This window comes from Alexandromys fortis, unplaced genomic scaffold (genome assembly GCF_014885135.2).
Source record: "Alexandromys fortis isolate MF-2015 unplaced genomic scaffold, M_Fortis_MF-2015_v1.1 scaffold_0, whole genome shotgun sequence".
Lineage (NCBI taxonomy): Eukaryota > Metazoa > Chordata > Mammalia > Rodentia > Cricetidae > Alexandromys > Alexandromys fortis.
The window spans coordinates 30,227,864-30,251,561 of NW_026067949.1; the positions used below are offsets into that span (position 1 = coordinate 30,227,864).

At 46.8% G+C, this 23,698-nt stretch overlaps 1 protein-coding gene across 1 annotated transcript in view; it reads right to left on the bottom strand.

Moving 5' to 3' along the window:
* Positions 1-23,267, bottom strand: part of Lnx1 (ligand of numb-protein X 1) — a 104,509-nt gene extending 81,242 nt beyond the window's left edge. The window contains exons 1-2 of the mRNA XM_050149996.1: positions 23,107-23,267; positions 6,485-6,953 (exon numbers count right to left, since the gene is read on the bottom strand). Of these exons, the coding sequence (XP_050005953.1) occupies positions 6,485-6,876 (392 nt within the window). The 5' untranslated portion in view covers positions 6,877-6,953; positions 23,107-23,267. The remainder of the gene's footprint in view (positions 1-6,484; positions 6,954-23,106) is intronic.
* Positions 23,268-23,698: the final 431 nt, after the last annotated feature.

Genomic DNA, 23,698 nt, shown 5'->3' on the forward strand with positions numbered 1-23,698 from the left:
CTCACCAACTCTAAGTCTTCAGAGAGATGGCTCAAATGGACAGTTCCATTTAGAATTCACAGGCTGCACACCTGTGAGGAAGAGGAGTTCAGGAGTGTCTAGAGAGGGACAGGAACTGCAACCAGCTGCATAGTGACTGAGAGTTTGACATCAGAGCTGGGCACGGAGGCGAGGCAGGATGGGGAGCGTTTAATGCACACTGAAATTGCATAGCCGAGATCAGACACGTGCAATCCTGATAAAGCCTGACACAGTCATTGCTAATTTTGTTGAGGCCCAAACTTGAATTCCCTGGCAGTGAAGGCTGGTATGCAGGAGTGAGTCAGAGCTAGTGAACAGCAGTAAAGAGGAAGCTGGGTTTGGTATGAGTGCTGAGGAAACAAGCCTGAAATTTGCATCCTAGCTCTGCCTCACGCTGGGTATCCCAGGTATGTGGCTTACCCTCTCTGAATTTCCGTTTCCTCCTCTGTAAGAAAACACCAGCAATAACAGCATTTAACTCGGAGTGTTGTTATGAAGCCAAAGCAAAATTATGTCTACATCACTGAGTAGCTACTAATGACTCTTAGCAATAGTGACTGAGCCTAGCTGATTTTTTTTTTCCTATATTGAGGAAGATGATGTGCTGTCATCTTTTCCTGAATGCGGTTTTAGCAAGTTCTGGAAAAAGTTCTTCTTAGAGGCGCAGACCCTAGAGTATAGACCCTCAAATGAACAGCATGCGGTATCTGCCATGGACTTCACAGTGGTGCGAACGGACACTTAATATTGTGTGCTAGGAACAATGAACGGCACCCATCCATTTGTCTCCTTGCATTTCCAGGGTGATAAAATGAGTGATTAAATGAACGAGACTGCAGCATGAAAATGCAGGCGTCCGTCCTGTTGCATGTTAAGGAGGCCACTATCCCAGCCACTGCTGGCTGCCTGCCCACCAGAGATCTGTCACGGCAGGACAGCTCTTCACCCCTCCCGCGGATGGCTGGTCTCGGATCACAGTTCAGGCCAATCAGGTATGAACAAAACTCACTAGCAGAGACATTCCAGAAAGTTCTTTAAAGGAAACACTCTCGGCTCCCTTCCGGCCTGAAACTTCTGCGTGATACCGTGGTGAATGGCCATTTTGAGCGCATGGAGTGACGAGCTTGAGGGTGGACACTAAACTGAAAAACAGAAGGAAGTCTGGGTTCCTGATGGCATCGGCGTGACCTCATCTCAGTCCTAGTCTCGCTACCTGAGACTTTGTGTTCCACGAGAAAAAGAAAACTTCCAGGATCTTAATCCTATACCACTTAAAGTCCCCTTGTTTACCAGATGTGATCCTAATTAGTATAATTCCCTTGGGTCTAAAAGCCTTCAACTTGGAATAACCAGGCATTGTTCCTCTGCTTCCTTGATAGTAAACAGCCCTAACCCTAAGCCTTGCCTTGGGGTTTTGCCGGCTGTCCTCTTTATCCTGAGAAGGCCACCTCAGCTATCCACCACCGTTTCTCAGTTTCTTATTGCTTTTCTCTTTGCTAAACAGAGGTGAGGTGAGGGCCAAATTAGATTCAGGATTAGAAAGTCACTATAAGGCTTGGCTTGGTGGTGCAGAACTTTAATCCTAGACCCAGAGAAGTAGAGGCAGGTAGGTCTCTGTAAGCTCAAGGCCAGCCTGGCCTAGATAAGCAAGTTCCAGGACAGCCAGAGTTACGAGGCAAGATCCTGCCTCGAAAGAATAGAACCCAATCAAATCAAATCAAGTTAAGTCACTGTAGGAATTTGTGCTGATGTGTATGTCCAACCGACCTGAAGTGACCAGTTAAAAAAAAGTGATAACGACTAAGAACAATGTTTACAGGTTCCTAGTGATGCCCCGGATTCCTTCTCCCTACACTGAAATCCTGCCTAGACTGTGGACAACCACTAAGCCTGGATTGTACTGAAAGCAACAGAAAAGGGCCTCTGACAAAAGTCAAGGTCAACAGAGGGCCCAGGGCAGAGCCTTGAAGAAGGAACTCCTAGGACACTGGCCAGACTTAATCAAGATACTCCTCCCTGGGAACCTGCAGTCAGGTGGGGCTGGAGCCAATTCAATCACGTTTTCATTCCAGCTTCTTTCAAAACACTGAACAATGATCTCTTTTTCCTTGCCAGTAGGTCCTTTGGGAAGGCCAGTTCTAACCTACCACTTTTAAAGAGTAAGAGAAACCGGGCTGGAGAGACGATTCATCTACTATAGGCTAAGGCTCACAGCCAAAATATCAAGAGAATAAGAGACACAGAAGGCAGAGTACTTGCCTAGGAAGCAACTCAGTGTTGGTATTTTCTGCTTCTCTCCTTCATCCTTCTGAGGTTATTTCCTCAGAAGCAGAAATTGGCCTCTTTCACTAGGACTTAGGTCATTATGGCCCTTTATATATGTCATTCATGCAGAAGAGGTTGTCGCACAGTGAAGATGAGGTGTTGGCTTGCTCAGAAGCCAGGGGTACAAGCTGGTGTCTACTCACACTCACAATGACAGGCAATGAGGAGGGAGACTTCCCAGCCAGGCCCTTTGCAGCAGTCCCATGACGCCTCTTAGCATTATACTTTGATTGGGAAGGCTGCCATCCAACTCAACCAGCCTGGTCCCCCTACCGGGACTCTCTGAGCACATACATGTGACATAAGCTAAAAGCATACAAGAGGGCAAAAGTCAACAACACCCATCAGATCCTACACACTGGGTCCCTGGCTCCCAACACCCCCAGAGTACTCTAATCTGAGGCAAGCGTCAGTGATGGGCCACTAGCTCGGAGCCACAGTTCATCCTGCATGTTTTACCAAAGCTTCCTCCAGGCTCAGGCTCTGAAGGTCACTATATGTACATGGCCAGAGTCCCAGAGATCACATCATCTGTTAACAGATACAATGCAGCTGTACCCCAGATGCACGGCTACATGCATGTGTTAAAGATGTGAAATTCAGTGAAACCAAAGGACGGAGTCCATGAGCTCTACTCTCTGATACATCAGTTTGCAACAGATCTTGTACAAGGTCGATTTAAGAGTTTGCAGCACCAAAACTTTGGTATGAGAACTGCATGTTAAATACCTTCATTAGCCCACGCCACAATGCATCAATATTTAAGGCATGAAGTGTACACCATAAATGTGTTCTTGGAGACAGGGTATCAGGTAGTCCATGCTAGCCTTGAATTCCCTATATTGTTAAGGACAACCTTGAACTCCTAATCCTGTCTCTGCCCCTCAGTTTCTGGGATAACAGGTGTACATCGCTACCCTTAGTTTACGTGGTGCTTTGTGCATGGTAGTTAAGTGCTCTACCAACTGAGTTACATTCTCCAGCTCAGTCATTTTTGTCAAATTAAAACATNTATTGAATAAAGTAACAGCACAGAATGGTCAAAAACACTAAATTGCCAGGCAGTGGTGATGCATGCCTTTTATCCCAGCACTCAGGAGGGAAGCAGGAGGATCTCTGAGTTTGAGGTCAGCCTGGGCTACAGAGTGAGTTCCTGGACTGCGAGGGGTATACAGAGAAACCCTGTATTGAAAAAACAAAAGCCAGAATCAAAACTAAATTGTAGCAGGTGGAGGTGTATGCCTGCAATCCCTCCATCAGGAGATGGAGGCAGGAGGATCAAGAATTCAAAGTCATCCCCAGCTACATGTAAAGGTACAGGCCAGTTTATTCCTCCTGAGGCCTTATCTCAAAATAATGAGTTCAAAAGAGCAAAATGTCTTCACAAAAGCTCTCCCCAGCATATATCCACAGGACAATGTTCCCCACAGTCACCCACAACCCTTGAGGTCCCACGCAAAGAGACCCTGATCTCCTGGTCACCTGAGTCTTCCCAATTTAATAGTCCTCTTACTGTCCCTTCTAAGGGGAGGAAAAGATGGTCTACTGACCAGTAATGGTGAAGGCCTTGAAGGGTCAGAAGGCAAGACTAAGGTTAGCTCCAAATTCTTAGTCTTTGGCAGCAAACGCTAGGGCTGATAATGGAGGGCATCCATGTATATATTAAGCCTCTGATGACTAATGTGTATTTTCGGAAAGGCTGGTGTCAACCTACTTAGGCAGCACTGGTGTGGGGGAGGAGGTGCAAGGGCAGGTGTTGAGGCCCATACTTCCTTGAGGTGGGGGTTTCCTCCCCAGAGAGCCTCATCCTGAAGAGGTGACTGGATTTCTGTCAGTCTGGGGTTCCTCCCTCACAGCTCTTTCCCAAGTGCAAATTATTACCAATTGTGTGATTGCCAACACTTTCCCCCAGCTTCCTTGAGGTGTTCTGGTCATGGGGTAGCGTGTGCAGGAGATGAATGAAAGTTCTGTTGGGGCAGCTAAGTATGGATTCTTGTCCCTGTAGCCCCCCAGGTTGCCACAGCCTGCTCCAGTGATGCTGTCCCTCCATCACTGCTTGGCTACCCTCAGGAAGGAAGCATCTAGAAGCTGAAAAGGGCAAGGTATGGAAGCCTCCCCTATAGCCCAAATGCATTCATCCCAGAAGCCCCATGGTGTTGGCCATGTGATTTCTAACCCCCAAGAGAACTCTGAGATATCAAATGTGAGTTGTGTGGAGTCAGAAAGCTTGTCATCACTGTCAGGGCAGCAACAGGGAACTAATCCATCCCAAGGAGAAGAAAAGATGGCGATAGGGCAGGAACAGGACATTGTTACACGTGCAGAGGAATTTCCACCAGGACCCTTTCTCTTTAGGTCTCCTGTATATCCTACCCACTGTGTCCTCTGGTCTTGGCACAGCTGGACCAGAACCTGCCTTACCTTTGACCTTGGGTTTACTTTCCTCTCCACAATGCCTCTGACACCTGGCCAAAATTATCAGCAAAGGTCATCACCAACAGGCTCCCCACTGTCTCCTTTGGCCACGCCTTCGTTTGGGAAACTATGGAGGTGGGTCTCCATGTCTGAAACTATAGTTTACTGCAAACCTACATTAGAAACACCTGCTTGGGCATCTTGAGTCCACTGGCGTAATTAGCATGGCAAGCATGTGCTAAGAATGCAAGGGCTCAGGCCCTTGTATGATAAAACCGTTCATGTTAGAGAATCTACTTATGTCTCATAAGACAAAGCCACAGATTCATGGCCTAAGGTATGTGCCCTTTAAAAGAAATACATGCACCTGCCTCTTGCCCTGACTATGACAGGAACCAAGATAAATACAAGCCTGCAAGTTTCCTCTTACAGAATAATTGTGGTATTATTGTTCACCCTTGATTAAACACCTTAAGTGTGCTGAGAAGAGTTCCTCGCGGAAAACAGGCCCAGAGCCACCAATGAGGCCACCCACACAGGAAGGTCCAGACACGCAACAGTGAAAAGGGACAAACTGAGAAGCAGGTGGGGGAACAGGGGATGCCAGTCACCAGCAAGAAGCACATCTCATTTCTGCCATCCTTGTGTGTACCTCGGCCAAAAGAGAAGAAATAGAAACAGTCACTCAGAGGGTGTTCTGGTCAACTTTATGTCAGCTTGACACAAGCTACACTCATCTGGGGAGAGAACCTCAGTCGGGAAAATGCCTCTATGAGATGGCCAGTAAGCAAGTCTGGGGGACATTTTCTGGATTATTGACTGATGCAGGAGGGCCCAGCCCACTGTGGGCGGTGTCACCTTGTTCCTGAATGCCCAAGAAAGAAAACTGAGCAAGTCAGGGAATATGCCAGTAAACAGTGTTCCTCCATGGCCTCTGCTTCAGTTCTTGCCTCAAATTCCTGCCTCGGCTTCCTTTAGTGATGGGCAGTGATTGGGATGTGTCAATTAAATAAACTGCTTTCTTCCCGAGTTGCTTTTGCTCGTGGTATTTATCACAGCAGTAGGAAAAAAAATTAGAATGAAGGGCAATAGCATTCTGAATTTCTCATTTAAGGACTTCATTTGTTTATTTGAAATAATTTGTCATTGTAAAATGTAATGCTATGTATGTATTAACATAAGGCAATAAAATTAAAATTAAAAATAAGTAAATGAATAAATGTAGATCCTACATGAATTAAAGAGACTTTAACGACTTGCTTACAGATGTATTTATTTGGGCTCAGTTTCAGAAGTTTCTGTCCATTCTGGTGAGAGAGGCAGCCAGGAAAAAGAGAGAGGTATGCCCTCAAAGGTATGCCCTTGCTTGGTAAGCTATCTCTTCCAGTTAAGTCCCATCTCATGAAGCTTCTGCCATGCCCCCAGATAGCACCATCTAGCCAAGAACCAAGCATTTGAAAACATGATCCAGTGGTGATAACCAACATCCAAACCCTAACATTCAGACCACCATTTTTCAAAACCATAAATACATAAGGACACACACACAACACAACCCGACTTAGTGATATTTGCCCACACTGGTTCACAGCCATCAACACCTAGACCGTGTCTTATTGGCACAGACACAAAGAGAGAAAATGGGCATTCTGTCGAGTGCCAGGGGCACCAGGGCATTGGGAGCGCCGGGCACTAAGGAGAAAGGAGAAGGAAGGGTCCCTACCTTGTCTGGAAATGATGCTGTAGATCACAGCGCTGCAGCACCTCGGTGCAGTGCTCTGGGAATGGGCAGGTGACCAGGAGCTTGTTAAGAAGCTTGTTGACCAGGATGCTGGACTTCTTGCAGTGCTGCAGAACCACAGGCTTGCGATCCACAGGGCAAAAGTCTTTTTCCACCAGGAAATTGGTGAGACACAGCGTGCAGTAGGTGTGTCCGCATGGCGTGTCCAGAGGGTCCAGCAATGCTTGCAGGCAGATGTGGCAGATGAGGTCATCGTCGACGTCTTCTGTGTAGGTGTAGAAGTGGTTTTCCTCGGCAGAGTGGTGCTGGCCACACACGACGCACAGGGGTTCAGGGCTGGGATCAGGGTCATCAGCTAGGTCTGGTTGGTTCATGGCTGAGCAAGGACCAGGAACGTAGTGTTTCCTCAGGAGCAGGTCAAGAGAGTCTAAGAGCCACCCAAGAGAGAAACCTACAAGAGAAGAAGGCAGTTCATGTTCACAATACAGCCTGAGAGGACCAGGGATTTTGTGAGCAGGGGACAGTGCTAAGCGGGAACTCAGAAGGCCAGGCCCGAGATCTACTCTAAACGCTTGGACAATTCTCTTTGCCTCATCGGACCTCCATTTCATTTTGCAGGGATAATGCAGACCTACAAGACCCTCATGTTGAGAGATTAATAACACTCGGGTCCTGTCTGCTGGTGAAATGTGTAAATCACAAGAAGAAATATAATTTGCTAATAAAATCAAATAGACCTCTTATCAGATTCTTTGTCAGACCAGAGCAATAAATATTAATTAAAGAACAAAGGCTGAAGACTCTTTGCCATCTTTCTTCAAAGTTCAGACAGAGCAGAACACCAGAGCCTTCAATGAGTCAGCTAAACTATCGTGCCTTCTGCATTTTCACGATGGTTATGACCTGGATTGTTTTCTGTCTTCATTACCATCCTCAGTTGGGAGTTGTCACTAGTTAAGTGGCCTCTGGGTTCAACCTACCATTCCTGTGTGTGGATGGCTTCAGCCAGGAAAGGGTTAACAATAGCCTATCTTATAGGGCTGCTGTGGGGATTACAGAAGGTCAGTAAAGATCCTGGATTTTTACCAGGCTTACGCAGAGTACGAATTAACCACTAGTGGGTTCTCAGGTGGCTTGGACTTTGTCTTTAGCTCTGGTGGCCTAGAAACTGAAGCTTCAGTTCTTACAAGGGAGTCTTCTTGCTTTGTCATAACAGAAGCCTTTGATCCAATTCTACATTAAAGTATTTCCCCAGAAGAACACCATGGCAGTATGTCTTTTCTTTCAACACAGAAAGGATCCTCAAAGAATGGTTTGTTTTTGATGTTTGGTTTTACTATTTGGATGTTTCTGAGACAATCAATAAATACTTTCAATTACCAACTCTAGACCAGGCTGTGAGTTGAGGGGGAGTCCTCAAAAACACATGTGGAGAAGGCAATTTTGGGAAGTCCCCAGTCCAGAGAGGAGGAGGTGGGCATTCACAGAACATGGCAGAGACCAGGTAACCATTGCCGGCCAGGACTCTGCCACTGTTTATGCCAAGGGAGCATCTGGCTTCCGCTCACCTCCAACACAACCCTTTAGAAACAAGCACAGACTTGCAGCTTTCCGAGGGCCATGAAGACACGTGACCTAGACAGGGGGTTGGTGGGGGGAGGCTGTGGAAGGAGCATGGCGGTCACGCACTAGGCTGCGTTGTTCTTCTTTTCCAAACATTGATCTTGTTTGTCCAAACACAGCCTTATCTCGGAAAGAAAATACATGCCTTCCAACTTTCTCCAAGTCAGCTTTGGTGTTTACATTTCCGAACTCATCTCGGATGCCTGAACGAACAGTCGAACAGTCGGGACAAGGGGCTGAAGTGAAATGCCTGTATTGCCAGAGCCCTTGGGAAGCACAGCAGTTTACTTCTCTCTCACTGAGCCCACAGAAGGCAAAAGGGAGCAGATTCAGGAGGGGGTGAGTTCCTGCCAGAGCACAAGGAGGCATGTACGGCTGCTGTGTCTTCCCGAGGTGCTAAGTGAAGACACTGGAAGCTCATAGGAAATGCTTGCAGGGAGACCAGAAACAATTAAAAAGAAATCTGAGAATGGAAATGGGTTACCCGAAAGGTTTTGAAGGGAGAGAGGTTATTACTGAAGGGAGAGGGGTTCGAAAGGGTAAACTGAGGCTCTAATCTTTGGAGATTCTCCTAGAGTTCTGTCATACACTCCCGCTTGCTCCGGTTCTATCCTTTCTCGTTCTGCTGTACGAGACAGTCTAACCGGAGATCAGACTCCAGCTCGGGTACCACTGAAAAAGCAGTTTCTCATTGGCGCACCGTCCTCCTTCACAGACATGGTGGTGTAGACCTGATGCGGGGTTTGGAAAGCATGTTCTGGGAGGAGTCATGTGCCTCACTCAGGATCTTCCGGGGACTGAAGATGGGAGAAGACCAGAAAAGACCCTGACTCATTTGCTGTGGTCCAGGCAAATGCCTCCCCAAAGTTCCTGTGGTACAGGCTTGGTCTCCATGGTGCTGCTGCTGGGAGGTGAGGATATGGAGCCTTGAGAGGCGGGGTATAGGGTAGATCATATGGCCATTGCGATGTGCCTTTAACATTTTTTATTATAAAATATTACACATAAGGAAGTTTTAAGCAAGTGTATAAATGTACTTTGAACACAGTCCACAGGACATCCCCACTGCTCGCTCTCTTTAGACTTCCTTCCCTCCCACGAGTCCCCTTGTGCCCAGTTCTCTCTGTTGACTCGCTCACGGTGTCTGCACAGCAGGAGCAAAGGAAGGATGCTGACTGAGACCTTTCATTATCATAACGTGAAGCTGATGAATGCGTGACCTCTGCCCTCCCTTGCCTGGATTGCGCTGGCACATCACATTCTTTATACGCATTCTGCGCTAAGAATCCTGCGTCAGAAAACAAACAAGAAGACCCTGTAGGTCAGTAGACTAGAGAAAACCCCATTCACAACTAGATTCTTAAGATTCTGCGTTAAGAGGAAATGGTCTGTGTTTGTGTGTGTGTGTGTGACATAGTCTCACTATAAATGAGACCAGGGTGCTTTCAAACTCAGAGACCGCCTGCCTCTGCCTCCTGAGTGCTGGGATTAAAGCCATGCACCACCGTGCCTATCCAGATGGATGTTTTTATAACTTTGCTTCTTAACTATTTACTGAGAATTTCCCACGTGCTAGGCACTGCGCTGAGGACATTATTAGATTGTGTCATTTTCACCCTCACAACACCTCATGACATCTTTAATTAAACAGACCAGGAAACTGGAGTACGGCACGTGAGTGACTGGCCACTCAGCCACATCCGAGAGGAAACTAGGCAGGCAGGGCGGCCAGTCTCTACCCTTGCCCTAACTTCCCATCCCTCTGTACCAGGGCATCTTTCTTTACAGTAAAACAGCCAGGACTCCAATACTGTAGCACTTCAATATAAAAGACCTAGGAAATGAGAAGAATTTAAATCTCTTTACGTCTCATGATAAGTAGAGCTGCCAAAGTATGAAGGAGACAGAGTCCTCGCCTCTGAGGAGACCTGGCGTGCCCTGGGAACAGAATTAGCCCAAGAAGGTTAGCAAGCCTCTCAGGCTTCAGCTCAAACTCCAATGCCTCCCTTTCTTCACCCTCCCCCCTGCATCCTCCCTCCCCTACCTTACCTCCAACCTCTCTCCCCTTCCTCCCACTCCCATCTCCTCCCCCCTCGGAGTAATGAATCCACTGGCTCCTGGCCAGATGGTAAACCAATTTCTTAATGTAATGTTAATGTAAACACCACTTACATATATTTTTGTGAATTTACGTTAGACTAAATAAAGTCCACATAAATAAAAACGGGCCTGGGAGAGGGTTGGCTGAACAAGCCGTTTGTGCTCTACAGCAACGGACCAGGTGGGCTTTGGAAGATAAGATTCCTTCAATTTACCTGGAAGTTCTTTTCTTATTCTATCTTATGAGCATATATGATATCCGTCTTTTAGAGGTGCGTGCTCCTGGCTGCCGATGTGAGAAGACAGGATCAAGAAGCATTTATCCTAACAGATAAATGCTTTTCTCTCCTAAAAAGTAAGGTTCAGGGCCCAGGATGGTAGAGAGTATTTGTTTAAATAAGCTCAGTATGGTAGGTCAGTCCTTCTGGTCCTGGCCGGGGTGGGGAGATGGCAGGGAGATGTAGGATGTGGCTTTCCTACGCTTCAGAGTGAGAAAGAAAACACAAAGCAGAAGCCAAACTCTCTTGGTTCCCCACACTTTCTTTTCCCCCTTGGTCTCCCTGCTTCTCGTTTCATTTAGAGCAGGACAGAAGAATTCATGACTTTCAGACATCCGGGATCTACCGGGAAAAAGAGTCTCAACAAGGGACTGATCGTCTACTTTGGGTCACCCTTGGAACTTGTCTGTGGGGGATTTTCTTAATAGATATGGAAAAACCCAGGCGACCGCGGGTGACACCACTCCCTAGGCAAGGCGGGTGGAAAAACCGAGCAGAGGGTAAGCAAGCCAGCAAACAAGCACGCATTCATTTTTCCCTGGTCTCGAAGGTGGACATGATGTGACTGTTTCTCTCAAGTTCCTGCCACGGTGACTTCTCTTGAGTAATGGACCATAACTTGGAATTGTCAGCTTACAACAAATGCCTTCCTCCTCCAGTTAGCTTTCTGTCAAGGTATTTTTATCAGAGCAGCAGAGATGAAACTAGAATGGGAGGCCACTAGAGCAAGACGGCCCTGGTGGGCTCCAGCACCCTGAAAGCTCACAGAAAGCGAATGGATAAATGCGTCACTCGGCATCACTGAGCATTTGTATGCTACTGAAAGAACCAATTTCACCCTAAATCGCCTCTGAAATTGTTTCCCGAGTCCCAATTTCTAACAGGAGGAGATTCCATATCATCAAAGGAATGCCAGCGGGCACAGAGAGCTCAGGTGTGGGGTTCTTGCTCATCAGGCACAAGGCCCACCACTGTAAAACTAAACAAATAAGGAAATCAGTGAGAGAATTATGATGGTCCCTCCAGTGTCGGAATGGCAGCTATGTCTTGCATCAGTATCCTTTCAAAGGTGATGCACGGATACTGCATTGAAAGGAACTTTTGAGAGTGGTCCTTCTATAAAATAGATCATCCCCTCGCCCCCTCGGGATGTCAGGGGAAATGTTTATATACTGAGTGAGAATTTGCCTCCTGATAGCTCTGCCCGCTCTGGGGTACGCAGAATTGCCCTGGGGAACTTAACAGAATATGACCAGATCCTTAGTGCTTTAGTATTTGAAGATATGACCTTCTCTGGACTGAACTGGATCCATCCAGTTTCTAGTCTCTATGAGGCTGAGGAGCAACTCTTCTCAGCAAGCACCCCAATCTGTTAGTGTGTCTCCTACACTGGAAAGGATAAAGTTCCAAATGCCCAGGAGGGAGGGAAGCGAGTATCTGGGCTGTTGAGTATTCTAGGCTGTTGATTCTCAGCCAGTCTAGGATGCTTCTTCCATGCTGGTGGGTGACCGCCCAGGAGATGCTGCCCTGAGCAATGGTGGGAATCATTGGCTATGGAGGGGAGAAAAGAAAGAGATGGGGGAGACAGAAGAAGAAGACAAAGAGAGAAGAGAGATGGACAGTGGGAGAGAGGGAGAGAGCCATCCTTGTGTGAGGGTTCTAAATTCTGGCTTCAATCAACCACAGGCTGGGGTCGGGGAAGGCATCTATACTAAATATGTAACCTTCCCCTGTTATTCTCCCTTAAAACTTCAGCAGAACAACACCCTTACATTGTATTAGATACCGTAAGTAATGTAGGAAAGATTTAGGGCACACAGGATATATGATTATTAAATGAATATAATGCACCTTTTTATAGAAGGAACTCTATGTCTGTGGGCAGGAAGGGAGTTCTGGAAGCATCCAGTCTGCAGAGGGACAGCACTCATAGGTAGACAGATTGATTGAGAGATAAGATCTGGGGCTTTAAGGAGATGCATGAAGATTTTACAAGCATAAACAAGGTCTGTGAACAGGACTGAGAAGATGGAAAGCTATTTAGTGTCTTTATATAAACAGAAGAAGTCTTCCAGTGGCTGGATAGTCTGGTATTAGAGCCCACAGTATTCTGTTAGTTCCTAGAACAGACGGTATTTGGGACATTTTGGGCTCCTGTTTCATTAATTTCATTTTTAACTATATGAACCACACACAATGCAAGAAAACAAGAGTAGAAACCAATTAAATACACAATCAGTGATATTTTTCCCGCCCAAATCACAAAGATTAATATCCACTGAAATTCCCCAGCATGTGAAAAGGTTGAAGTGATGAGCAGAGAGAAGCCCATGGAAGAGCGGCAGGAAGAAATAGAACCCTTCTGCTCCAGCCACCTCCTCCACCCAAAACAAGAGTACTTGGAAAGGAAAGCATCCTGGGAGGCCTCCTTGTGTCCTAGATCGCCACGGTTGTTCCAAAGTTGGGGAAGAGGAGAGAAAGCTCCTCACTATCATAGTGTATTGAGAAAGCCTGTCGAATCTAGCCCTACAAAACACACTTATCCCGCTGGTGCTGTGCTGAGCCGTGCCACAGCCTGAGAGGAAAGGAAGGAAAGGAAGGAACTGCGACAATAACTCCTAAATAAGCATAGCTTCCCAAGCTGTCTTTAAATTAGTTCTGACCCTTTATCCAACAGAGGCTGTTGCCTTCCTTTCAACTTTCCAAAGAGCACTAAATAGTAAGATCCCTCCCACCGTCCTTCCCCCACATCATGGCATGAACACCCCTCCAGGAGGGCAGAGCCTCCTGCTGTTTGCCACGTCTGGGCAATGTCCTCGATGACAAGAAGGGCTCATTGCTTGGCTGGGGCCTCATGAACTCAGGCAGCAAAGCTTCTGCAGGACCCAGATGCCTTGTCCTCTCCTCTCGGCCGGCTCTGCACTGCCTTTCCCTTTGCTGAAGCAAGGTGCCCCTCTTGTGAACCCTTCGGCAAGTCGCACACCTGGTGTCTCTACCAAGCACAAAGTGAGGTGGAGCAGTAACCCATGTAGGGCTTACAGCTTCGTGGCGCACCTCTGCGGCATTGGCCAAGGCCATAGTTTCCTCATTGCACCTGGCTGGCTACCAGGACTGATGCAAGGAAAATATGAAGACTCACCAAGGCTATTAATCCCAGGGCTGGGTCTAAGCCGCAGTGGTGACACCCTACTTTCCCTACTCAGACTTCTAAGAAAATTAGCGATAAGGCCTTGATTATAGGTGAAGCATGTAAGGCCTTGGAGTGCAAAATGTAAGGAGCCAAAAAAGAAGCAAAACCCAAAAGACGTTCAGTAATGTGACTTTAATAGTCTTTATATTAGTCTTTGTTGTGACAAAGTGCCTAAGAAAGGCAAATCAAGGAAAGACACACACACACACACACACACACACACACACACACTCACACACATCCCACCCACAGTTTGAAGGGATCTAGACCATCATGGCGGGGAAGGCCGAAGTGTGAGGCACTGGCCACACTGCACCCACAGTCAGGAAGCAGCGAGAGATGAATGCCAGTGCTCAGCCCCTATCACAGGCCACGCCAGCTTCTTTATTCATTAACCAATAAAAACAACACAAACACAACATATACAGAAGCACTTCCCACACCAGATGGTGCCTAAGGAATGACATTCCCAAGGTTGTCCTCTGTCCTCCACATATGCATACAGACGCCCACATATACACCCAAGGTTCCCCTGTGTCCTCCATAGACACATATGTGCACCCATGCACACCAAAGGTTGTCCTTTGCCCTCCATATATGCGTGTGTACAGCCACACATGCATGCACATCTCCCATGAACTCAAACACACATGAAATAGAAGCTGAGCCTGGTCTGGAGGTGTAGGCTCTGGACTCTGATATGCTTTCCTGGGATGTGGGGGACCCTAGGTTCAGTGCTCACCATCACAACTCAACAGGAGGAGAAAACAAAAAACAAAAAATGTAAGACACCTGAGGTGTAGAGGTTTCGTTGGCAATGCTATAAACCTTTGGGTGGATCACTGTCAGGCAACACGGGGACTTAGTATTCCAAACTGGCCACTGGGTCCACACCCCCGCCAAAGCCAGGACACTCATTCCCAAGCAGAAGCTTAGCCATGGAGAAGCCCAGTGGACCAGTGCCAAATAACTGCTTCCCACAGTGGCCCTGGCCCCCTGCTTGCTTTCTGAAGGAATTTGCCCAGCAGGCGCATTTGTCTCAATAGTGCCCTGGTCCTGGCTGACCCTCTTAAAGTGGATTATTTGGGGAAAGCAATTCCCAAAGTCGAGATAAGCCATCTCTCTCTTTATCAATCTTACTTATGCCTTGAATTTCCAATACATTCAGTGAGCACCAAAGGTTCTGATAATGTGTGATCTTATTAAGTAGTAATTATGAACTAAGATACATTTTTCCTTGACTTACAGACTTATATATAAGCAGGACAAATCTGGTGCTTCAGTGACCCAAATACAGAGTCACATATGAGATAAAAAATCTTCAAATGATGAACCAGGGTTGGAGGAGGAATCTGGGAAGTGACATGCACTTCACCTTAGGAAACTGAGGCAGGTACTGGCAGCCTGCTATGCTGCGAGGATTGTGGTTAGCTCTGCCTCTGAGTAACTTCCCCAAGGTCTCAAAGAGGGAGCAAGAGGCTCGTTAAAGAAATCTGCGAATGGTATTCACCTGCACACTGTTTCAAACACGAGGAAGAACAGAAGGAAGCTATAGAGGGTCTCCACCGAGGTCAGAATCTGCCAGGAAATTACAGACCCAAATAAGAGACGGCCGAACACATCTGGAGTCAATACCGGGGAACACAGATCTTCAGAGAGTGGGAAAGACGAGGGAAGTGGTTGAGTGAAGGGAGTCCCCCGTGGTTAGCCAATTACAAATGAGGCCAGGGGATGGCTTTTCACAGCCTTCCAGAAACGAGCTTTATCTCCCTTGACGGGAGACCTCACCACTCTTGCCCTGGATGTCACGGTGCACCTGTCATCCTTCGGTCTGTCTGTAAGTGCTCTGTCTCAGAAAAGATGCCCACCCACTCCTAGTTTAGAAACACCAACTCCTGCAAAGAACAGTCAGTTAAAGCAGAGGCGTTCATATGAGCAAGGGCTCTATTGCTGCAAAGCATCCCTGACTCCTGGAAAGAGCTGACATTAGGGAAGAATGGGAAACAAACAGCCTACAAGCTGGTGTCCGACCCCTCAAAGCTGACCATGTCAGGAAGGGCCCTTAAAACAAACAAACAAACAAAAACAAAAAAAACAGTTATCCAAGTTTTAGGAAGTACATGATGGGCTGGAGAGATGGCTCAGCCATTAAAGGCTAGGCTCACAACCAAAAATATAAAGAAGTACACGAGGAAATATATTTGAATTCTAAACATTTTCCAACTATTTCCATTCTACAGATGTATGCTGACTGTCTCCAGCCCATGATTGGGATTTGTCTTGAAGTCTGTAGGGACTCCCAGAGAAACTCCAATACCACCTTCATGGATTTCAAGTTTAGTTAGGAGAATAGGGTTTTGATAGTGGTAGACAAACGGCAGAAACAAGAAGTTGCACTGAAGCATTGCAGAAGGAACAAGAGAACCACACTGGGAGGCCCAGGAAATGAACGGTTGTTAGGATGGCTCACAAAAGGTGACTGGGGGATAAGGGCTGTAGCTTAGATGACAGAGTGCTTGCGTAACACACACAAGTCCTTGGGTCCCCTCTTCAGCACCACACACTGGACATCAATGGTACACGCCTTAATCTCAGTCCTCAGGAAGTAGGGAGAGAAGTTCAGCTATACAGGGAGGTCAAAGCCATCTGAGTGACATGAGGCCCCATCTTTTAAAAAAAAGTTAATGAGCAGAACCCATAACCCAAAGTGAATAGGATTTTGACAAATGAGAGGAAATTCCGAGAGGGGAGAGCCTGGCCAAACACATCCATCAAGGACAAGAATGTACACAGGGTTTGGTGACTCTGTGGTTTTAAAACATTTTTTAAATGTTTTTTAGAAGTCACAGATTTTCTTTTTTGAGTCAAGGCCTCACTATATGTAGTCCAGCTGGCTTCACACTGACAGAGTGACCCAGGCTATCCTCACACTCAGGACCCTCCCTCAGCCTCCCAGGTGCTGGATGCTGGTGTGAGCACTGACAAGAAATGACAAGATTTTGGGTTGACCAAGGATCTTAGTGAGAAAGTGCTTCAACATACCCATGCGTGATGTGCGAGTTACTTTTCCAAATACTTCCAGTGATAGAGGCCTGGGTAGTTTTCAAAGACCCAAGTTCTTTCTTGTTACTTTGGCCGTTGGTTCTTGCTCGGTCTTTCCGTGTTCAGCATATGTCACAGCATTCCTTCAAAACATGACACCTGTCCCCCAAATTTAAGACAACACTGGTCCTCCCTTGTTTCTGGTCCTTCCAATTGTCTTCATGCGTAGCATCTTCTAGGACAGTTTCTAACTTGTTAATGTCCCTTCAAGCAATAGCACTTAGAAGCAGACACTGATCTGCTTATCCTGGGTAGGGGGATCAAGATTCAGTGGGATGATGACCTCCCGGAGTATGACCTGACCCGTCTTCCATTGCAATCTATTCTGGCTTCTACTGCATTCTTTCTGTAGCTATGCCGCAGTGTTGATGGAAGAATGCATTGGAGCACAAACCCCTCTCCACCCTGCCTTGAACGTAGGAATAAAGGAGGGCAGTAGCGAATGCTGCCAACACTAACTCCTCCTTGCCTAAACTTCACTCGTGTGTCTACACCAGGGGTTCTCAACCTGTCGGTCACGACTCCTTCGGTGGTAAAGCAACTCTTTCAGGGGGTCGTATATCAGATATTTACATTATGATTCATAACAGTGGAAAAACTCTAGTTATGAAGTAGCACTGAAATAATTTTATGGTTGGGGGGGTATTAAAGGGTCATAGCATTAGGAAGGTTGAAAACCGCTGCTCTATACAAAGATCTCTCCAGAAACAGATGGAGATGGTGCAGAATATGAACATCAGCTGCCGAGTGAGTGCAGTGGCTAAAATGATACCCCTGCCCCCGACGAAGGCATGTCCATGTTTATTCCCAGAACTTGGAAGCTGACATAATTGGGAAATTTGCCTTTGAAGATGTTATAAAGTATTGGACCTTGAGATGAGATCATATTGATTACCTGAGTAATCTATAAATCTAGTCCTTAGAAGACAAGACTCCGAAGACAAGGCAGCATGAGGACTTAGCCACATGCCAAGTGACCTCTGGTCCCACAGAAGCTGGAAGAGGCAGAGGAAGGTTCTCTCTCGCCTAGATCCTTCACAGACAGACTGTGGCCCTGCTGGTGCCTTGATTTCAAACTTCTACACACTCCAGAATTGAAAGAATAGACGGAGTTGTGTAAAGCCTCCAAGCTTACGGTCATCAGCTATGCCAGGCGTAAGACACTAACCTAGGAGTATGTTACTAGAGGTGGATCCCACAGGAACGGGGTAAATATTCCCAGCGACCCACTCCAACCCTTCTCCACATGGCCAAGTGACAGGGCAAACATTTTGAGATGGTGACCACTGAGACTCCTGTATATTTAGGGATAGCAATCCTTCCCCAGTGTAAAAAAAAAAATCTAATGATTTCTTTAGCTCACTAATAAGTTAAAATGCAGATGTCTTTCGAGGTGACTGTAAAACCACTTTACACGGGCCTCCAGGGGCCACAGATGGCATGGCTGAGTGTGTGCACCCTGTGGAAGATGTCATACACGTATGACCACACTCCTTAACGAGGAGCTTGAAAACACACGGTGACTCATGTGTTAATGGGAGGACGCATGAGCCTAAGCATGCAGCGTTTTATTCAGAAGAGGCCACGTGATCAACAGACTTTAGTCACCAGCAGGTTATACAAATCACCTCAACAGATAGCAATGGCATATTTAAACCTCCCATCATGCAGATGCAGTTGCCATGCTGTGTGCCAGGAAGCTATTAAAGGGATTCCTAGAGAGCTTCCACTCCGCGGCTGGCCAAGTCTCATGTCCCCGTGACCAACGCACCAAACACAAGAAGCAAATTCGAGTCACTAGGAAACAATGGTGGTATTTAAGTGGACATGTTCCAAACTAAAATCCTGGATGTGAAAAAAAAATAACAAAACCTTGTTAAAACTAGTCAACCCACAAACAATGACGGGGAACAAGGCTCCCTGGGCAGGGAGGAGGAATTGATTCTTTGAGAGGAGTAGTAGAAGCAGCAAAGAGCGATAAGAAAAACAAACTATTCTAAAACCTGCGTATCTCCAGTTTGGGAGTCAGCTCACCCACCCTTTCTGAAGTGGGAAGGCCTCTGCTCCTTTCTGTTTGACATAAAATTTTAACCTGCTGTTATTACTTTCAATAAGCAATTTTCGACAGGTTAGGGGAGATGCTGGTACTAGACATGTGTTTCTCTCATGCGATCCTTAAAACGGTTGTCCACTGTGTATTTTCATGTTACATGTGGATATGTCTCAGCTGAAGAAACACAAACTTTGGCCACCTACCCATCCATCATCAACCATCTATCTGTCTGTCTACCCACCCATCCACACATTCTACCTATTCATCATCCACAAATAAATCTACTTATCCATTATCCATCCACACATCTATTCGCTTTCCATTGTCTATTAACCCAACCATCAAGCGTCCCAGATGTTAAATATGCCAAACAGTGATCACTTTCAGTGACAATACACTCAGCACCCCACTAGGATACCTGTGTGGTTTTGGAAACACCGGTTCATAGAACTGCTTTCTCCCCCTTGAAGTATGTGTCTGTGCTGGTAAGTCATAGACCACTGTGGTGAACAATATCCTTGTGCCATAGGACACAGAGTAAGGAGGGAATGACAGAGGTGGGAAGTTAGAGGAGACAGCCAACATTCTATGACCCTGATCTCAGCCCCCTGTAAGGCTCTGTACTTAGCAACTTTTATGGCTTTCATATCAATCCTTATTCTTTGGAGACGGTACCTGGCTGGAATCTAATTCATCCAGGAAGAATGACTCGCAGTCTCCTTCAAAGAGTTTTGAAAGGCTCCTGATTGTTTGGAGATACTGTCAGAGGACAGTCAACTTACCACCCACATAAAAGTGAGTCTGGCATGCTGGCATATAAATATCAAGAATAGTTCCACGCTACCAGGAAGTCCAGAGATACCAAGGTCGGGAGGAGCCTGCTGAGAGCCTCCATAGCTCCAAGCCAAGCAGATCTTCTTGACTCCACCTTAGGTGTGCAGGATTCTAATTGCAGGAGAGAAAATGCTGAGGGCTGCAACCGTGGGGCCACGCTGCAGGAAGATGCTTGGCTCTCACCTTGTCCACCAGATTCCTACACCTGCTGGTCTGTAAAAGGCCAGGAATCACCCTGGCAGCTACTCTGCCCCAGAAGGCCAAGACAACAGCATGGTCTTGGTTTAACAGACTTTCTTCTAAGCCTATACAGGGGTTTTTCCAGGAAAATGTTCTGTCCAGTCGGCAGCTGATTCCATTATTATGTTCAGACGGAAGCATGAGCTAAGACTTCCGACAGTAGTTCATGTAACACATGTGTCCTGGAATACTACAGCACTTTAACTGAGCACCTAGCATGTGTCAGGGACTTCACACATGACCACTGCTACTCTTCACCACAGGTATCCTGGGTAGCTACGGATCCTATTTTCCAGGTGATCAGATGGAGGCAAAGATATTAGGTGCCTCCCGTAGGCTAGTGTTGTGTTGACAAGCGGGTCTGTCTAGTCCCTACTACCATGCCTTCTTTTCAAGAAAATCACAGGGTACTAGTTAACTTGGTGCCAGGGCCATTCTGAGCAGGCTCAATAAAACCTTCCCAGGGCATTTAAACAAAAAAAGCCCATGGTAGAACTGGGCTTTGGGCCCAGACAGTCTGATGCCAAAGACCAGCTCCCTGTTGTAGAATGACCCCAGGAGGGTATGATGCCCACCCCTGCTCTCCATTACTCTGACCCATGAGTTTAGGCTAAGAGTGTAGGCAAGGAAAGTGATGGGCAAGGAGCATGAGGTTCTTTCTTAAAGTCCCCTTCAGCAAGTTGTAGGTTCAAGGTTAGACTCCATAGTTCTCAGCTCACTGGACCCTTGCTCTTGAATGGCAGAAATGTATGCTATGCTTTAGGAAGAGGGTAAGGCCAGAAGCTCCCAGGGGGGTTGGGCACACATATACTCTGACATGATTCAAGGTCATAGAAGGGCACAGCATATTCTACTTAAGGGGGGTGATCCTATTCAAAGAACTCATGAGTCTCCCCTGCCCAGAATGGTACACGTTGCAAATTATCTGTCCCCTCTCACACTGGCCTGGCCAAGTGCTTATGGGGTCCCAGGTGGAGGAAGTTTATCTACAAGATTAGAGGGGACCAAGTACTCCAGGTCACCCCTTAGGGTGGTGGTGATGGAGCAGACCGAGTTCCCTGCCGAGTCAGATTCCAGCAAATGACAATGAGATCTCTCCCGAGAGCCTACAAGGAACTTGCACTTTGTGGATGTCTCAGAGAGCCTTGAGCTGGGGAAAGGAAGAAATAGCGACCACCCCAGAATTGGCTTTGCCGAGGGGGATGGCGGATGCACGCTGTTTGGTCCAGCGAATGACAGCTCATTCACTCTCTTCCCTCCGGACTGTGTGTTTCTCCAAACTGTTAAGATGGGATTAATTACTGACAATTAATTACAGTAATAAGAGCAGGATTCCCAACAATTGCAGCCACAGGAGAGCTACAGAGGCTCACACAAGTCCTGTAAGCTCCCGGGGAATTCCTCCAGTGGAGGCAGACGTGGCTTAGATTAGCCCATGGCTCAGAATCAGGCGCGGCTTACTCCAAGCTCTGCCTCTGCTCAGAACCACATTCTAGCACATGGTGCTTATCTCTCATCCTCCTGAGGAAGAAACGGAGGTCCAGAGACATTCAGTAAGTTGTTCAAGGATGTACAATTTCCCATCACACCTTGTAAACACCTGGACCAATGGAGTTGTCACGGGGACTTCTTGGGGAACAATATGTAAATTATCCAACAAGCTGCCCCATACTGGACATTCTGACTCTGGTTCCTGTCTTTTTTTTTTCCCCCTTGTATTAGGGGCAATAATATATACAGCATTATTTTTCTAAGCAGTCAAACTATGATGAAATGATTTGATTAATCTTAAGTCCATAATTGTAAAAATAACCGATCAACCAGGTGAACCAGCGGGGGATGAAAACGTGCAGAGGTTTGAGACATCAAAGTCGAATTTATACCTAGAAAATCCAGGAGGGCAATCCGTCCTCACTCGGCTCACAGACCTGAATCCACTGAGAACGTTTGTAAGGCGTAAGCAGCAGTCACTTTGCAAACACGTGAGCTTAGAGGACAACCACGGGCACAAAGGTCAGAGAGAGAAGAAAAAACGTGAGCTTCCCACCAGCCAGAGGGAAGCTGGCAGCGAGAACAAGTCGATGCTTAGCAGTAAGAAGCTACTTACTTGTTTCAGTTCCTACTCTTGGAGAACAGACATACTCTCTTAATTTCTAGAGAGCATATTTCCTCCTAGATTATTCTCTTACAAACACATCTGCTAACTTAACTCCCGGGAAAGCAACTAACGGAGGACTACGAAATGAATGTCCCACTCAGTCTTCTCCTGGAGTTTCCCCGGCTAATTCTGTAACAAGCTGGATCAGGAAGTGGTCCCTCGGCTCTAGGTAATAACAGTATCTGGTGGAGCAGCGGGCCCCTGGGGCTGTCCCGAGCCAGTTAGGTGATCTGAATTAAAAATCAAAAATGGATCCTTGAGATAAAACCACTTTAAAAGTCGTGTCCTGGCAGAGCAACCACCTCTCCATATTCTGTTAAAGCAAGATGCTAACAACAAAAGAGTTTCAACAACTTAAAACCCAGACCTGGCGTTAACATTCTTGTGGCCTTGGAGGAGTAATCTTTACTTTAACCAAAGGTCAGCAGGCAGCCTATCTGGCCTGAAGGTAAACAGTTCTAATCCAGACGGCTGAGTGTTTTCCACAAGCAAAGGAAACTGAAGGCTTTTTTTTTTTAAACTTAAGAAAATAAAAACGTGCTTATAATAGGGAACCAGAATTTACTGGCTTCAGGACTTGTAAGCGACACACACACACACACAACTATAAAAGTATTACAGAAGCATGGGTTTGGAATACAAGGGGGGAAAAATAAAGACAGTCTGAATTTTGTGTCCCCAGAGCCTCCCCGCCCCCCCAAAACAGGCTGAACTGGTCTTCACATTTGTACTAAGTTTCAAAAACGGTCTCACTTCTCTTTTCTCTGGGGTTTCAAAAAGAATCAGATAACTTCACCGACAAGCAGAGGCTAGATCAATAATCAGAAAATAAAAATGATTAAATTATCTGTCCAGGACAATGCTACAAGCCAGAGGAAGATCCACACAGACACAGACATCCTCTACTCTTGAGAGTTACTCTGACTGAGCCCGTTCAGGGAGGGTTTTTCATTCAAATTCCTTGTTCAGACCCCGTAAGGGTCAGCAGTCTAAGGGCCAAGAGAGGAGAAAGGAGTTCCTGCTCACCTGTTCAGATGTGTTTGGGGCTTTCAAAGCTGCAGCAGCCACCCAGTTTTCATCCCTTGTGGTAGAAGCTTCTAGGGCTGCCTGAGCTGTGACCAGTCTCAACTTCGGTGTACAGGTGGCTGGAGGAAGGAGGAGGTCATTGGTTGGCTCAGAGCAGGAAATGTGTGACATCACGGAAGTCTGGCTAAGACCCGAGGGACTAAAACATCCCAGGAGGCCCCGCCCCCACCCCTGTCAATTACCTGAATACCTGGGAGCAGGTAGGTGGCGTCTCTCGGAGGACAAATGAATCAGTTAGAGCAATTTGCTGCATGGAATTTACTTTCCTTTCTGAGCGCATAGCACGTGCCCAGCCCCGTGTACAGATCTGAAGGCATATGCCGGATCGTTTCCCAGGCAGACTTCGTATGCCTGATTGTTTCCAGGGCCCTCCCAAGCCCACACAGCTGCCAACATCAGAATTAAAAGGGAAGTTTTTGTTTTTGTTTTTGTGGGTGCAAAAAGGGGGAAAGGTTGTGAAGATTTGCCGTATCTGGGATTTGTCCCCCAAATGCCTTTCTGAAAATCGCATCCTTTTGAGTACCTAGTGTTT